The 14,465-nt window shown below is 43.2% G+C and overlaps 1 protein-coding gene across 4 annotated transcripts in view; it reads left to right on the forward strand.

The window, feature by feature from the left end:
* tlk2 (tousled-like kinase 2) overlaps positions 1–14,465 on the forward strand; it is a 116,978-nt gene that overhangs the window by 44,631 nt on the left and 57,882 nt on the right. For all 4 annotated transcript variants that reach the window (XM_067969108.1, XM_067969109.1, XM_067969110.1 and 1 more), the window contains 6 exons: positions 3,462–3,530; positions 4,369–4,441; positions 6,285–6,328; positions 8,292–8,390; positions 10,092–10,187; positions 13,110–13,202. In XM_067969108.1, coding sequence (XP_067825209.1) covers positions 3,462–3,530; positions 4,369–4,441; positions 6,285–6,328; positions 8,292–8,390; positions 10,092–10,187; positions 13,110–13,202 — 474 coding nt within the window. The remainder of the gene's footprint in view (positions 1–3,461; positions 3,531–4,368; positions 4,442–6,284; positions 6,329–8,291; positions 8,391–10,091; positions 10,188–13,109; positions 13,203–14,465) is intronic.

Raw genomic sequence — 14,465 nt, forward strand, 5'->3', positions numbered from 1 at the left:
TCTGGCAGATACTGGATTCTGTTGAGTTGCACCTTTCCATGTTGAGAGATTTGCATGAGCTATCCAGTGCATTGCTGGACTAAACTAATAGGCTGAGTGGCTCAGCTCAACAGCAGTAGCATTTATGTTGTTGCTGAGGTGCTCTCAGAAACCTGCTTTTTAGGTCTATCCATCTCGTGAGAGAGCAGCACTTCCTTGTTTAACGTGGTTTATGGTGAATAATTTTTCATGTGTTTGGATTTGAAATCCTTGTATCCAAGCCCTGCCATGTTCTTTACTGAAGATACTGGCCTGATAGTTGATGCCTTTGAGAATTGCGATAACTTTGCTGTGACTAACATTAGCATTTAAAAAGCCCTGTTCAGTTGGAAAAATGTAAAAGGAGAAATAATGGTGCCTCTCTGTATCAGCTGGTGGAAATGCGCCTGAACATTTCTGTCCCACCAAGCAAGCTGGTTCTACCTATAATGGCTTTTTGTCCAGGAATAAATGTGTCTACAGGTTCGTTACTGCATCGGCCCCTACCTGAGAGGTTGACAGGGTCCACCTCCAGACAAGTTGATTTAGGGCCTATGGGGATGTGCTTCTGGAAGGGAATGGTGGTGGTTTTCTGAAGCTGTGCCCATTCTCTGGAGTCCACAGCTAATCTAGTTTTTGCTTTTTGCGGGCTTGTTTAGAGGTGTTAAACAATTATCTGTGTCGGGGGTTCCCAAAGGTTCCTCCAGTGAGTAGCTGAACCGTACAGAGTAGAAAGGTCTCTGGTTTGATCCCAGGTCTGTGTAAAGTTAGCCGATCTTGGCTGGGGCTACTACAAAGGGCTTCAGCACCCCTGGGTCAAGGAGGGGAAATCTGGCCAGAACGCCCTGCTCCTGATCGTTATCCACTGGTGGATGGATCATGGTTGGACGTCGAGTAAGAACAGAATCACTACTTAGATGTGATGCTGCTTGGAGTCAAATTGCCTGACATTCACTTGAGGCTCACACATAAAGAACAGCCACATGGGTGAGGTATTGGAGAGCTGCAGACACCCACGGATCTGTACTCAGCTGTTGTTAAAGTCTACAGGGGAGGAGGAGAGTGGGGGCAAAACATTGCTATTATAGTATTCCTGGACAGTTCCACAGTACTGCCTGGAAATACCACATTAAGTAGAGCAATCTGGTAACCCATAGCCTGAGGCTTCTCCTCTGCTGGCAGGAGCACACCTATTGAGAAGCTAATGCCAAATTTATATTGCTGAGTTCAGTGCCAAAACAAAATGGTAGCATGACTCATCCAAAACTGCAGGCAGTGGGTGGGAGCTCGGGGTGGGGGGCTGCCGGGGGAGGGGCAGGGGCCGAGTGAGGGGAGGCTGCTGAGTCAAGCCAGGATTTGGGGGGGATGGGGGTTTTTATTCGGATGTTGACAAACCTGCTGTGTATTCCTAACGCATGCAGGGTTTTTTTTTTGTCTTTTTATCTCTTGAAAATGAAGTGGCTCTGGAATGCTCCTGTGTGCCTCCTAGTGATCGGCCGAGGTGCAGCAGTGGCCTGGTTTCTTGCTCACCCGAGGGAATAGTGAGAAAAGGGACGGAAGATTATAGGTATTAACATCAGCTTGTACCTCTTTGATCACAAACCTTATTGCAAAGAGCAGAGTTCCCAGGAAACGTGTCTGACATCACTTTCAGATGTGAATGAACGGCATGTGTGGGGGTTCATAGGCCTGTTTATTGCTGAAGTTCTTGAAGCGTTTTTGTAGATGGAAGGGGGTGAAGAAAAACATTTGGACCCCGTTCAGAAACTACCAAATGTTGGACAGCAAAGGTGCCAATTTTTAATGCAGTGCAAGCTGTAGCCGGGTCCTTAATGCCCCAAAGGTTCGTCAGGCATTCCATCTCTCATACTACCAAGTGAGTGCTGTAATAAAAAAAAGTCTCGCTGTTCAGTGCAATTTTAAAAAAACAATTATTTTATAGTGACAAGTTTTTAACTTAAATCCTGCAACCCCAGTGCAGAAAAGAACCCTGTAATTTGAGATGTGGGGGTAGCAATTGGTAACCTAGATTTTAAAATGGAATTTGTGCAATTAAATTAGATGACCTATTCAAAAAAAAAAGGGCTATTCCATGAAAGGAAGTGACTAGTAACAATATTCCAATTGGTGGTGGTATGTTTATAACTCTGGAATTTTTTCCACTGCTGTATAAATATTTTTGACAGTAATCAGACTCTGAAAAACAAGAGCACTATTCATCAATGGCAAATGCAGTGCAGGAAGATGGAACAATTCTTTGTAAGCATAATTTAAAAAAATTCTTCCCCCCTCTTCCCCCACGGCTATAGGTAAGAGGTTCCCCAAACAGACCAGAAGGTCCCGATTTCGATCTCTGCTTTCCACTGCATGAGTTGATTCCAGTCAGAGCAGCACTTGGGGCACTGTTGACCTTGGTGCCTCCAGGCTACTCTCTCTGTCTGTGTGTGCGTGCGTGTGTACACGATTATCCCCCATAGACCAGCACATGTATTAATGGCACGATAACCTCTGCCAGTTATCTGATCGTCCAATGTGCTCTATGCTAGTGGTGCAGTTGCTCTCGTATGTGTTGTGTTGTTAAGTCCTTCTGAGGACAGACAATGACTGACTTCAAATTCATCTCATAACCATGAAACCTTTCATATCTTCACTTTTTTAAAATTCTCTCTTTATGGTTGAAAAGCAGGAACCCCAGTGTGTACTTTTTTATATTTTTTAAAAAAAAAATACCACATTTCCAATTTTCTCCCCCTTTCTCTACTCTCTCCCCAACCCCGGGGGTACATTTACACAGGCACTGAGCAGCTTCTGGTACCTCTCAGAAGTTCACGTGTGAGCCCAAGCAGTAAGTATCAGCAGGCTATTTGACTGTGGGGTGGAGGGTATCATAGCTGATCCTGATCTCTCCTCACCCAGAGTCTGTAAACATGTATTCCAGTAGGGGTCAGGAACAGGATTCCTGGCCTTTTTTATTTTTTTTTCCGAAGCACTTTGCATCAGTACCACCCAATATTTCTTGAGAAGGAGTTGCTTTCTGCACCCTGTGGGTGATCTGACATAAAATGTACTCAACTGCTGCCTTTGGCAGTGTTCAGCATATGCTCAGACTATGCTCTAACATGTAATTGTGGTTAGCTCTTAAACATATGTGTAGGAACTCGAGGGAAGTGACTGGAATCAAACGCGGGCGCACTCTTTCACCTTTCTAAAAGCATTGTAGATTGAACGGTCATTAAGTGAAAATTTCACTGCAGTGGATCAATATTTAATTTCCCTGCAGTGAATTATTCTACTCTAGGGCATTACAATTAACATCCATCGTGAATGGAGTAATTTTGCAACAGTTAATCCTGGCCTAATTCTGATGGCAAGATACTAGATCCACACTGCAACAACAGTGAATGGGCAAGAAAAAACATAACTTTTTTTGTTCTTTGTTGTAGATGCCAGTAAATGAGTCGTCCAACCAGAGCTTGTGTAGCTTGGGATCTCTGAGTGACAAGGAATCCGAGGTTAGTAATTGTCAGACCATGGATTGTTGAAAGGTTCTCTGATTCACATGTATTGAACGAGCAAAAGGTGCTTAGCCCTTGGGACTGTGCATTCTCTGCAGCCTACAAAATCCCACACTGAATTAACGCCATTTTTGGAAAATAGAGCAAGTATCTTGTATGTAATCTCAAATTTAAACCTAGATTCTTTTTTCCAGTGTGATGCTGAAATCTCCTAGTCCTCAGAGGTTAAGGGGTTTCTTCATAATTACAATCAAATCCCATCAAGCACAAGGACGTCTGTATGGTGGCCGTTGACTACAGCTGGTATCATTGTCTCTCCTTCGAATGTTGCGTGGCTTCTTTTGAAATTTGCTCGGATACCTACATCTTAGATGGGGAGTGTCTCTCTGGGGCCGGGGCCGTCCTCTGGAAAGTGAAGTTGGTGTTACCGACACTAGATCCCTATGCCAAAATCATGGCCTGTGGGGCCTGGTTTCCTCTAGGGGTGGGGGAACAGAGCATCATCTGCAGCTGATCTCCTTTGGCAGAGTGAAGTGGCACTAGCTGGTGCTGCTTAGAGAGTAAGTTTGGCACCAAGGATGGTTATCCAATTGATGATCAGTTGACACCTGTTGGCTTCATCCTTTATTTGGAGGCCCTGCTCAGCTTATATGTTGGAGAAAAGCTAAAACCCTAGTTGTGGTTAATCTCCTTCCTTTCGCTTCTCTCTTTTCTCCGTCCTTGGGTTTGTGGGGGGGTGGAGGAAGAGAAAAGCGTGGCCATCTTAAAATTGCTGTAACATCGAAGCTTTACAGAACGTAAGTTTTACATTCAGGACAATCCTTGTTTTTCTTAGACGCCAGAGAAGAAGCAAAGTGAGCAGCGAGGGAGGAAGCGAAAGGCGGATCCATACAATGAGGCCAATCAAGGCAAGGCAGTTTTTCTGCTGAGTGCTCATCCCTTTACATACAGCAGTACTGCATTGATAGCGCAATGGGAATGTAGTGATAGATGGACATGTTCGATAGCACCTGATTGGAAAAATGTATGCTTCTTATGAAAATAAAATCAACCACAGTTTTTGAAGACATATTTATACATCCTTCTGCTTGCGTTTAAACAGTTTTAATTTCTGGGCCCTCTTGCAATACATTTTTTTTCCAAACAGCCATGGAAAGGCAAACCCACTTTCTGTTGGCCCCTTGTTTACAACAACCACTACTTGCATTTATATAGTGCCTTTAACATAGTAAAAACGTCCCAGGAGCGTAATCAGACAAAAGTTTAGGGAGCTGCCGTACTCAAACAGCTGGGGAAAACTTGCTGAAACCTAAGTGATCATTGAGTTCTTCCCTACGTGTCCTGTAGACTCAAGGGAGTAGCTGAAAGAGACCTGCAAATGCTATAGGAGGAGGGGGAAATAAAATGTTTCCTATGGGGTGGGCTGGTATCCATTTCAATACAGATCGGGATAAACTAACTGGGGTGAGGGGAGCAGTGAATATATTTCCTGCCCCTGTAAGCAATTTTAAAAAAATGTTTTGGGAATTTAAGATATGTGACTTAAGGAGAGAAAGTGAAATCTCTTCCTCCTGAAGATAGTGACTTGTGCTAGGATACAGTTCCATGGGCAACGGTGGCTCTCGGTGGTGCCTTGCTTTATATTTAAGCTCAGGCAGTGAGAGTTGACGGCTGCTGGACTGTGGGGGCAATTTACGAGCGTCCAATACAGTCCTCGCCAATAGTCTACACACGTGCACTTTCAACATGGATAGAATTGGGAGCGGGAACCTCATCTGTGGGGATTCTTTTTCTTTCCATTGCCCCTCCCCATTGCCAAAAACCCAGCCACATCAGCACCGATTAGGAACTGAACCTGGAACCCCTGGTCTGTATTTCCAAGAGACAATTGGCACTTGCACTGCCTATATAGAAAATTGTAGGAAATGTTTTGTCTGATGAGAACTGCACATGATGTGATTGATGTGCTCTCTCCTCATCAACTGAGACCAGATCCATTTCAGTAGATGCAACATAAACTCTTTCTGACGCTGTCTTGCAGAATAATCCGACATAATGGCCTCGAATTTAACCCCCCTACGACAGGCGGGAGAGGATCAGGGGCTGGGGTTAAAGAGTTAAGTACGGGGAACCCAACCCCGACGTGACGCGCGCCCTCAAGGGCGGCGGATATCTGGGCATCCAAGTGTCCCACCGTGGAGAGGTGGCAAATTTAATTAACATATTTAAATTGGGCTCCCACAGTGCAATTGGGAGCCTGATTTAAAATTGACTGTTGCTGCGCAGGTTTCCCAGGGGTCGGGAATTGCCAGCAGTGAAAGGGAGGCGGGAGCTGCTGGCTCCACAAGTTGAGTGCCTTTTTCAGCACTCCTTGTGGGTCAAGAGGAGCAGGAGTGCTCCCCCCCCCCCCCCCGGCCCCTCAAGGAAGCCTTCAACCTCCCTCAGCCCCGATCGCCAGCCAGGTTTGGTCAGACTTCCACGTCCCCAACCTTGTTGGGTTCTTCGGCCATTTTTGGCCCCCCCACAACGTTCTCCCTGCCTCCCTGTAAATATTGAGGCCGATATCTGCTTCAGCCGTTAACCTGGAGCGGTTGCGATGTGGTAATGAGTTGTCCAGTTTTAGCTCATTCTGTGCAGATTGGATTTTGCTCTTTCATTTTGAGAGGGGTGGGAAACAGGAAGGTGATCTTCACCTTTGAACTTGAGGAAATACTTTTGTCTGGTTGCTAATTTTTCATTGTTTCCTTGTAGGGAAAGGCACCCCAAGGGGACATAAAATTAGTGATTATTTTGAGGTAAGTCGCAGGGTTTTTAACACCCGGTACGTCACTATTTTGAATGCAATTATTGATTGGCCACTTGTGTATATTAACTTGTCAGCAGCAGCTTGGGAACTGTGGTGAGCAAAAGGCTCATTTATTGCCTGTCACTTTATTTAACCTGGAGACTGTGTGCATTTGAGGAATAGCCTATTAAGGCAAATACAGAGAATGAGGCCATGTGAAAATTTCCATTTTAAAAAAAAAAAGTTTACTTAAAGACCAGTTTTCCGTCTTAAAATTCTGGGATGGAAATTTTTTTTTTTTTAAACCCTTGTGCTACCAGATGTAAGGAAATTCCAGTCTCTGGACCAGTCACCACCTCTCAAACCAAACCCTAATCTAGTGATAAAAGGTACTTCATGTTGGGAGTAGTTTTATTGTTAATTGTGTAGGATTAATGCTAGTTTTACACCTTCTAACATTTGAATAGTTTTATGACTCTAATCACCTCCTACAACTAAAATACCCTCTCCCTTCGCTGTCCAATTTTATTTTAGTCTTTAGTTTGTGTCTATCTAATCCAGTGCATCTCATCTATTCTGTACCCTTATTTATTTTTTTAATAAAGGAAAGCTTTACTTCCCTGACTTCGCCTGCCCCATTTTAGAGTTGGGAGCTATGTCCAAAAAATGGTGTCCGAAAGGCTTTTTTTCCACCAGGATTTGAGAAGCCTAGAACTCTGAAGATTGAACTGGTTATGTCTGTGATTATCTTTGACTTGATTTTCTAGCATTAAATCTTCAGGTGATTACACTTGATGATTTATCTTGTCAACTGCCGCATTGAGCCCAGACGAGAGCTCATCAGGACACCCCAAGTGAGACTTCTGGTTTACAAAAAATACTCATCTAATTTTCCAAAAAGTAAAAGTTATTCTCGAGCAAAAATTCCAATGCTACCTCTGTCTGGAGCAGCCTGCTTTCCTCTAAAGCGAAACGATTTCTTTAACCTAAAGGGAATGTGCATTTACTGTACAACGTTCTCACAGAGATGAGAGGGTACAGCAACTTAGTGGTGTCACAATGCTTCTTGTGCCTGGGTTGAGAGCAACAGTTCAGGGAGGGAGCTGTTTAAAATTACCTTTGTGATCATATTTGGGGCATAAAGTGAAGCCTAAACATCCATCCCCTCCATGGTGTACCATGGCAGTAGTGTGTGATTATATACAGGATGCACTTCAGCAAATTGCCACGGCTTCATATAGAATTCTACTGCACAGTTCTTCGACAGCATCTCCCAAAACCGCAACCTCCACCACCTAGAAGGACAGGGACAGCAGTTGTATGGAAACACCATCACCTCCAAGTTCCCCTCCTAGTCACACACCATCCTAACTTGGACTTATATCGCTGTTCCTTTGTCGTCGTTGGGTCAAAATCCTGGAACATCCTACCTAACAGCATTGTGGGAACACCTTCACCACACCGATGGCAGCAGTTCAAGAAGAAGGCCCACCACCACCTTCTCAAGAGCAACTAAGGATGGGTAATAAATGACAGCCTTGCCAGTGACGCCCACATTCCGAAGAATCCACTAGTAAACAACCAGTTTCAACCATTTCCTTGGCAAGTGTTGAGTCCTGCCATTGATCGTCAACATAGAGTGACCGTCCTTTTATACAACGGAGCAACTTAGACCCAGCTTTTTAGCAGTGTGTGCATTTTTTAAAAAGAAGATAAAACAGTAGTGCTGAGCTAAGAATTAAATAGGGTGCGACAAATAGTTTGAGGTGAAGTAGAGAAGGCAGGGAAATCTGCACTTTGTTTTTTCAGCCAGATTCTATTTCAACTTGCTCAGGCAGGAGAGGAAATATGCAGTTGTAATTTGTTCACCCCATCCAGGTGGAAAACGATGGCTGGTACCTCGATGAATGTGAGCCAGCCTGTGTCGGTAGTGCCGTGTACTGTACCCTAACTAAATGGTACTTGTGTTTCAGTTTGCTGGTGGCAGTGTCGCAGGCACAAGTCCAGGGAGGAGTGTACCGCCCGTAGCTCGTTCATCCCCACAACATTCCTTATCGTATTCATCACCTTCTGTGAGTATTATATGCTTAGTGGGAGATGTCTATAAATTAATGGATATGTTGAGCAGTAATACAATTTAATGAAAGATTTCAACACTGAAGCCCTTGAGTGTTCAGACAACTCCACCCTGTTCAGAGCTTTACATGGTCCCCTCGGTGTAATGTGTGATACTGAACCGCGCAGATCAGGAGGTCCTAAGTTCGAGATTATATATGAGAGATAGCTATACCTCGCGCTAATATATATATATATATATATCATGCTTTCCCATAAAAGACATCACCTCATATCAGAGGCCAGCACCCAAGTCCCTTACTGCTGCTTCAACTCTGGGCCCGGCCATAAGTCTACATCACTGCTACTAGTCTACACTGGGCCCCCAAAACTCTCTGGCCGTTTTAATGCCAGTAATGTACACTGGTTGAATAAAAGAATCGGAAGGTAGAGCAGCATAGTAACCTGTCTAGAAGATAAAAGTGCACAGGAAATTGAATCATCGGGCAGATGTGGAGTGAGCAGGAGGAATTGAGAAGTGGCCTATTGGAGGGAGGAGATGGCTTGAATGCTGAGAGGGAGGAAGGACTGATAAATGGTTTATGGACCCTTACTTTATTCTGTGTTTTATTTTCTAGGTAGAGTTTAGTGTCCTTTCTTTGATTTATTGTGGCCTATGGAGTAGATTTGTGGTGGGAACTTTTTGACCTGGGAGAGGGAGCAAAAAATGAATTGAATGGGTGAAGAGTGTCTGAGATGCCCGGTTGTACAGCATGGGGGAGTAAAAAGAGAAAAAAATACAAACTTCTTGCATGGGATGAGTGAAGAAAGGGGAGGGGAAAGATATTGCTGAGCAGGGGCGAGGTGCATAAAGAGGGAGCGAGAAGCTTTTATGGGGGGGAAATGTATTTTTGAGAGTTCCTCCATGCCATTTGGTCAGCACATGGCACATGATTAAGATTGTGGGTCTGGTCAGAAGCACAGCCCCTGGTATCGAACAGGTGTGGGAGTGGCGAGGCTCAGGTTGGAGCAGCGCATCCTGGACACAGTGTGACCTGGAGTGGGAAGTCGGGGGGGGGAGTTCACAAGACAAGTATGGCTTCAGCACCAAGTCCTAAACCCATTTCTCTTTAAAGTACAAAAGAAAGAACTTGCATTTATATAGCGCCTTTCACGACCTTGGGACGTCCCAAAGCGCTTTACAGCCAAAGAAGTACTTTTTTTGAAGTTTAGTCACTGTTGTAGGAAATGCGGCAACCAATTTGCGCACAGCAAGGTCCCACAAACAGCAATGTGATAATGATCAGATACTTTTTTTTAGTGATGTTAGTTGAGGGGTAAATATTGGTCAGGACACCGGGAAGAACTCTCTTGCTCTTCGAAATAATGCCACGGGATCAATTATGTCCACTTGAGAGGGCAGACGGGGCATCGACTTTAACGTCTCATCCGAAAGACAGTGCAGCACTCCCTTGGTACTGCAACAAAGTGTCAGCCTGGATTATGCGCTCAAGTCCCTGGAGTGGGACTTGAACCCACAACTTTCTGTCTCGTAAGCGAGAGTGCTGCCTCTGAGCCAAGGCTGTCATAATGAGCAATGCCACAGGTCATCTGAAGAAGAAAGCCCATTTCTCACCACCAAGTGGTGTTAAAGCTTAGTTGGAACAATTTATGTTCAGGTTTGAAGTAATGCATGTTCTTTCTGTTTTAAACCCGAGGTTCAGCAAGGCAGTCCTTCGTCAGTGGGATCAACCAACACCGAGCATTCCTGTAGTTCACAAAAAATCATTAATGTACAACATAAACAGTCGCAGGTATGAAATACACATCCTACACATTTTTTTGGTTCAACTTCAGCTTAGTAGAATTTGCCATTCACTGAGTTTAATGTCAGGTGTCGGAAAAATTTTCAAAATTTATTTCAAGGGGTGGGGGGACACCTCGCACGGGTTCAGGAAGGAAAGATTGTGAATCGATTGGTGCCTGATGTTTGTTGGAGATAGTTGCTGTGGTCGATGTGGGAAATGTAATGCCGTATACTTCAATTTTCAAAAACTTTTGTTAAAGTTCCACATTGGAGATTAATAACTAAACTGAAAACTTTTTGAGATGGAAAGGAGTTGCAAGTGAGGTAGCCAGTGGTTGGGCTTGAACCCCTAGTTATCTATGTGGTATACTCCTCTGCAATAAACTTAATGTGGAGTTTGTGAAGTCTGCTTCAGTGATGGTGTACTTTTTCTATGTGTTTTTTTCTAACGTCTATTTGATGTCCTTGTTCTGGCCTGATGCTCTTCAGAAACTGGATTTAGTTGAAACCGGGATGGGTTTAAAAAAAAGAAAAAGATGGCTCGGGAGTGAGCGGGGGGTAATTTTCCGAGTGCCCACCGGAACAGAGTGGACAAATGGTATTAGGGCTGCTCGTTGGGAGGATAAAGTCTGCAATTTTCTCTGGTACCCCAAAAAACTATCAATCAAAAAAAAATCCTAGATATCCAGCTCACTACAATCCACATTAGTTCACCCTAAGCATTCGGATTCTGAAGCTGCCATTGCCACAGAGCCAAGAGGGCTGGAGCAACAGTTTTCCACTGAGTATCTGATTGTTGATGATTAAAAAGTTCTGTGATTCTGCACATCCTCCTCTTTAAAATCAGTGTTAATATTGCCTGTGCTGATGAGATGCTGGCATCTGTGTACTGTCTAGTTAACAATGTCTGAATCTGATTAGTAGTGGTGTATATGCAGAAGAATGTACGAGAGAGCAGACTTACAAACTGAGTCTGATATGAGCACAACTGACGAGAGCATGATTTGGGTTTTGCAAGGAGAAAAATTGGAACTTGGTAATTGCAGGATATTGGCAACAATTAATTTATCCTAGGGCATGTGCACCCCTGTGCATCCATGATGACACATCTTATGCCATGTTGTTTTATGATGTGGAGATGCCGGTGATGGACTGGGGTTGACAATTGTAAACAATTTTACAACACCAAGTTATAGTCCAGCAATTTTATTTTAAATTCACAAGCTTTCGGAGATTTTCTCCTTCCTCAGACATTTGCCTGAGGAAGGAGAAAATCTCCGAAAGCTTGTGAATTTAAAATAAAATTGCTGGACTATAACTTGGTGTTGTAAAATTGTTTACAAATGTTGTTTTATGTATGAGAATGCCCTGGTCAATTGCCTTCAATCTCTACTTCCTCTGGGAGTCTCTGTATGGTGCCTCCAATGGTTGGGAATTCACCATCAGGGCTATCCTGCAGAAGAAAAGGCCATTGGCCCTTCATGGGCTGTGTGCCCATTAGAAGTGTATTGATTAAAACTCCAGGATATCACATCACACGATAGGTTTGGATTTTGACGCCCTTTTGGCCCATTTGATCTGCTCACCAAATAGCAACCTTACTGTCTTCCCAATATGGCACTTAGCTACAATATCAATCTAACATTTCAACCCTAACCAGCTGAGCTCCATAGAAGACATTTCCATGATCTCCAACAATATAGAACCCACAGTGTTCTCTGTGAAGTGCTTACCTCCTTTACACTTCTTCAGATAATTTAGTTCATTTTACAACCAGATATTAATGCAGCTCCTTTTTTTAAGGAATTAACTTAGCACTCACTATTATTGATGAGCATTTATTCCACACCTATACTCTGTTTTGGAAAAACCTTTCTCCTAACCAAACTTGTCTGAGCCTTGCTAGCTGATCTAATCCAGAGTAGTTAAATAACTGCTTACATCCAAATTATCTGTGATTCTAGAACTTTAACCATTACTTTTCCTGAAAATTGTTTTTATTCCTATTTTAATTTTGGGGTTACATCATGTAACTGTTATTTTTGGTACCCATATCCATTACCACTAGTATTAAATGCCACTTACCAGCTATCTGTTTGAATACTAAATCTTGCTAAATCCCTTTTGGATAACATGCACCTCAGGCCACTGAGCCATCTCACTCATTCGTATGGTCTCTAAATATAAAGAACATGCTTGTAAGTTTTTTCACCCAGGTCATTTGAGTTGCATAAAACCTAACCTGCTTCATGGAGCAAACACGGCAGCGTCTCTTAATGGGTATCCATGTAATCCATAAAACGAAGCCTCACAATTAGTACATTTGTGGAGAGTCTGCCACTTGTGTAAAAGAGACTGTAGAGGTAATTCTGCGATCCAGTGCTTCAAGTGAGAGTTGGAGCTGGGAAAACATTGCAGGCCCTTTTGTCTGTCCAGTGGTTGGTGGGAGCGCAGAATCACTGAATTAGCCTTTATAAGTCATTCGTCCCAATGACTTGTGTGGCTTATAAGTCTCCATACTCAAACTCCTTATAATGCAGCACCAGTGGTGGAATATCCTATATTATTGTTCTAATATAAAGTTAGAGCATTGTTGCATTAATACACTAAACCACTAAAATGCATATAATAAAACTATGGCATTAGTTAGAGAAAATGTTCCTGTGGGTCAATTATACTCTTAGTGTCTGCAAGCACCCTAACATAGGCCTGTTGGCTGTGTAATGGAGTGCAGGGATAAGGATGTAAGCAGTCTTAGGAAACTAATGTGATCTCCTGTTTGAAAAAGTTTTTGCTTCAGTGAAGAAAAGCTAAATTTTAGAGCAGTTTTTAATATTTTGGCCAGGTGTGTGTGTGTGTGATCGATACTCACTCGTTCCCTGAATGTTGCATAAAAACTTACTAACGAAACAGCTTCGTGTGTTTGCAGACAGAATTCACGCTGGAAAAGCTCACCGCCCTGGAAAGCAGCAAAAATTCCGACCTAGAAAAAAAGGAAGGGCGAATTGACGATTTACTACGGGTAAAACTCTTTCTTTTTGACTAAGCTTGCTTTTCGCATTTAGCAAAGTGCAAAGGTACCTTTTAACATCACTTCACACCTGTGGCGTAGGAAGTCGCGTGAAGCGGAGAGGAAATTGGCAGGGAAGAGTCAAACTGGTTGTCCCAGTGTTCACCTTTGCTCTGTTTGACCTAATGCAGCTCTTCTGCTAATCAAACTGGGAGAATGGCTCCATTTCAACATTTGAGCTCCTCAGTAATTGGAATTTTCAAATTGCATCTTGTAGTCATTATAAGGTTAATATCACCTTCGTGACCCATGTCCTTGTAGATGATATAACAAATCTCCCACAGACATTGTGCTGTAAAACCCGCCCTCACATTGCAAAAAAGAAAACTAACATTCCATAAACACTTAAAGGGGACCATCAAACTGTAACCTTTATGTTTCCCCTGCTCTTCAATTTTTATATCTCTATTGGGCTGAATTTCGACCCACCCCATGTCCAGCATAGACTCTGAACCAAATCTGGGATCCAGCTGGTTCGTGTGGCATTTAAAGTGCATCCGTTTGATTTCTAAAGTAGTATTGGGGTCACTTGAAGTGCAAGGTGAAGGGTATATTCTGCACTCTAGTGTCCTTAGGGAGAGTAGCCTGGGAAAGGGTGGGTTGCTGACTGCTCTCCCGAGGTGTAGTATCGATGAGCGTTGTTGGAGATTGTGGAGTCACCCCTTAAATCACCAAGTTAAGCGCAAAATTTGGGCAGTCAAGCCAGTGTTTGAGTTTCTCTGTTTTCAGTACGAGTATGGAAAGTCTGAGAGTTGCATTCAAACCTCTAGCTTTCAAAACCCTACCAGCAGATGATACAAATTCACACATTTTAGTGGCAAACAGAAGGCACAAAATGGCTTCTCGTTTGCTGCTAGAAATAGGGTATGAGATGGCAGTAAGTGTACAAATTATCTCTAACAGTGTGTATTGTCTGACTATTCAAATGAAGTGGAGATGCCGGTGATGGACTGGGGTTGACAACTGTAAACAATTTTACAACACCAAGTTATAGTCCAACAATTTTATTTGAAATTCACAAGCTTTCGGAGGCTTCCTCCTTCCTCAGGTGAATGTTGTGGAAAATGTTGTTTTCCACAACATTCACCTGAGGAAGGAGGAAGCCTCCGAAAGCTTGTGAATTTCAAATAAAATTGTTGGACTATAACTTGGTGTTGTAAAATTGTTTACAATATTCAAATGAACGCAGTGCTTCAAAATAAATTACTTTTATAA

The sequence above is a fragment of the Heptranchias perlo genome, chromosome 30 (assembly GCF_035084215.1).
Source record: "Heptranchias perlo isolate sHepPer1 chromosome 30, sHepPer1.hap1, whole genome shotgun sequence".
Classification (NCBI taxonomy): Eukaryota; Metazoa; Chordata; class Chondrichthyes; order Hexanchiformes; family Hexanchidae; genus Heptranchias; species Heptranchias perlo.